We start from the raw sequence: 2,554 nt of genomic DNA, 5'->3' as shown, positions 1-2,554 counted from the left end.
ATGCAGTGGGTTGCTGAAGTGTCCTCTGCTGTTTCCCCTCAGGAGGAGGTGGACATCGATGTGGACATAGAAGTTGTCTTTCTAGATCACTTTAAGGAGTCTAATGTAGTTAAACAAATATTGAATTTATACCAAAATACTATCTTTTCGCTTGACATAGAGAAACATGTGTCTAAGAAAATAGGCTTCCGCATCCTTTCTAAGACTTTGAACGACGCCAATTTGAACAACATGCACCGCATTACAGAGAGCATCATAATGCGTGTGAAGGCAAACATTGAGAAGAAGGAAAAGGACAAAATGGATTACAATCAAACTTTTATTCATGAAATACTGAATGAAGTGGAGGAAGGTATGAACTCTGTTCCTAACAGTGCAAATTACATTTTTAATAAAGAATATAAAATGGATTTATCACTGTACCTGTGCAGAATGGCAGCAGAAAGGTTTAAAGACATGCATGCAGCATTCAGGAAAGCAAATGATCCCGTCGTCTACCTGGAGAGCAAGAGAGAAGACTTCTTCAAATGTTTCCAGATTTCCTGCCAAGGAGCCTCTAGTATCACAACATTTGCTGATTTCCTGTGCAGCAAGATTGCCCCACCTCTTCGACATGCCATCTATGAGAAGACAGCTCTTGACATAGCTCGAGACGTAAAGGATAAAATTCCAGATTTCGGAGGCAATAGATCCACTCTGGAATATTTCATGCTGAAATACCTAGCAGAAGAAGAAAAATTTGAAAAATTCATGTATTATCTTAATGCCCCAGGAGACTTTTTAAATAATTACATTAAGACAAAAGTTGAGACATACCGTTTAGATAAGAATAGAAGGCTAGAGATGTCTTTAAGAGACTCCCTCTTTCATTACTATGAAAACATTCGGTCTGCCATTTTTGCATCAAACACGGTTGTCAAAGACAGAAAAGACAGAAAGGATAAAATCTCTCTTTGGCTGGATGAATTCTGCAGAGTACTCAGAGATGTGCAAGACTTGTCCAGGAGCGACCTGAAGGGCATTGAACATCAGGAGATAACAGACACAGAGTTCCTGAATTATGCCATGACAGAAGCACTGTCTCACGTTATTGATGATCTCAGGAAAGAGTTTGAAGAAGCTTGTATGAGCTCCTTTGAAAGGCAGCCTCACACAATAGTGGCTGAGCAGTTTGCAGGGTGCCAGGAGCAATGTCCATTTTGTGGGGCTGTTTGCACTAACACTATGCCAAACCATGACGGAGACCACCGGGTTGTCTTCCATCGTCCACAATTTTTAAGAGGACACAGATGGTATGAAAGGAGACTATTTAAATGGCATAAAACAGACAACTTTAAAATTGGTATTTGTTCTAGCCTTGTTTCAAGTGACTACTTATTCAGGCTTGGTGAAGACAGATGGATCCCCTACAAGAAATACCGGGATGCAGGACATCCCTATTCCACTTGGAGCATTCCTCCTGATCCATCCATGCAAGCATACTGGAAATGGTTTGTGTCTTCTTTCAGGACACAGCTAGAACATCGCTACAATGGGAAATTTCATGGCAAAGGAGAAATCCCTGCTTCCTGGAAGACAGTTACAAAGCAGAATGCACTCGCTGAACTGGAGAAATGGTAGGCTAGGTTGGTATGAAGGAAAAACTGCAAGTGCTTTGCCTTTTAGAAGAATGTAATACGAGGATAACCACAAAATCTTGTTGTAATGATTATGACTTTTACCATGTCAATAAAACTAAATGTAATTGCTGTAACTTTGGGTGAACTAAGGAGTGCTTCTCATGCCGCTGCTCAGCGATTCCCTTGCTGTGTGATAAAGTCAAAGTCCTCTTCCTTTCTTGCCATAAATATTTACTTCAGCTTTGTCTTAGAGCAAACTAGAAAAATATTCCGGTAGCAAGCAGTCATACCGCCAAGATCAAGACCAAGTGCCAGATGAAGAGCAAAGGCAGTGTGGTGTAAATGCCTGAAGTAACTAGGAAAATACAACTAACATTCACATTTTTAAGGAAAAGGTACAGCTTTGAAGAGACTTTCATGGTAGGGCATAACTGCATTACCTGAGTGTTCCCTAGGCTCCCAAACTTAGATGCTATCGCGCTGGGGAAACTTGGTGTGCTAGCTCTAAGGAATACCACGGAGCGTGGAGTGGAGTGGAGACACCACGGCTAGGCTCTGTAATCAGGTGGGGCCTCGATTGTTCTTGTGCACAAAGCTGCACTTTTTGCCACCCTAAGCCAAAGTCCTGTCATGTTTTGACAAATGCTGTACCCTAGTGTACTTTTTGCTCGTTATAATATCATTATAATACCAAAACACGCCTCCATCCCAAAAGCTACCCGCCTGCAAGGTGCGACCACCCCTCACTGAGCATGCGCCCTGAATTTCTCGGAGCCTATTACTTTAAACGGAGACGGGAAAACTTTACACCAATCATAACTAAGATATGCTTGACTAGAGCCACTCAAGCTCCACCTAAAAGATAGAAAATAATATAAATTGGCCCAAGAGAGAGGAGATGTTAGGGAAGATACCATCGTCAGGGGAGATACCAT

The 2,554-nt window shown here is 41.7% G+C and overlaps 1 protein-coding gene across 1 annotated transcript; it reads left to right on the top strand.

The window, feature by feature from the left end:
• Window positions 1-2,554, top strand: LOC140002050 (interferon-induced very large GTPase 1-like). The gene has a single exon (XM_072035142.1). The coding sequence runs from the start codon at window positions 1-3 to the stop codon at window positions 1,618-1,620; it is 1,620 nt and encodes a 539-aa protein (XP_071891243.1). The 3' UTR covers window positions 1,621-2,554.

The sequence above is a fragment of the Anas platyrhynchos genome, chromosome 3 (genome assembly GCF_047663525.1).
Source record: "Anas platyrhynchos isolate ZD024472 breed Pekin duck chromosome 3, IASCAAS_PekinDuck_T2T, whole genome shotgun sequence".
NCBI lineage: Eukaryota > Metazoa > Chordata > Aves > Anseriformes > Anatidae > Anas > Anas platyrhynchos.
The sequence above is the reverse complement of the archived record's forward strand: the minus strand, read 5'-3'. Positions and strand labels throughout refer to the sequence as shown.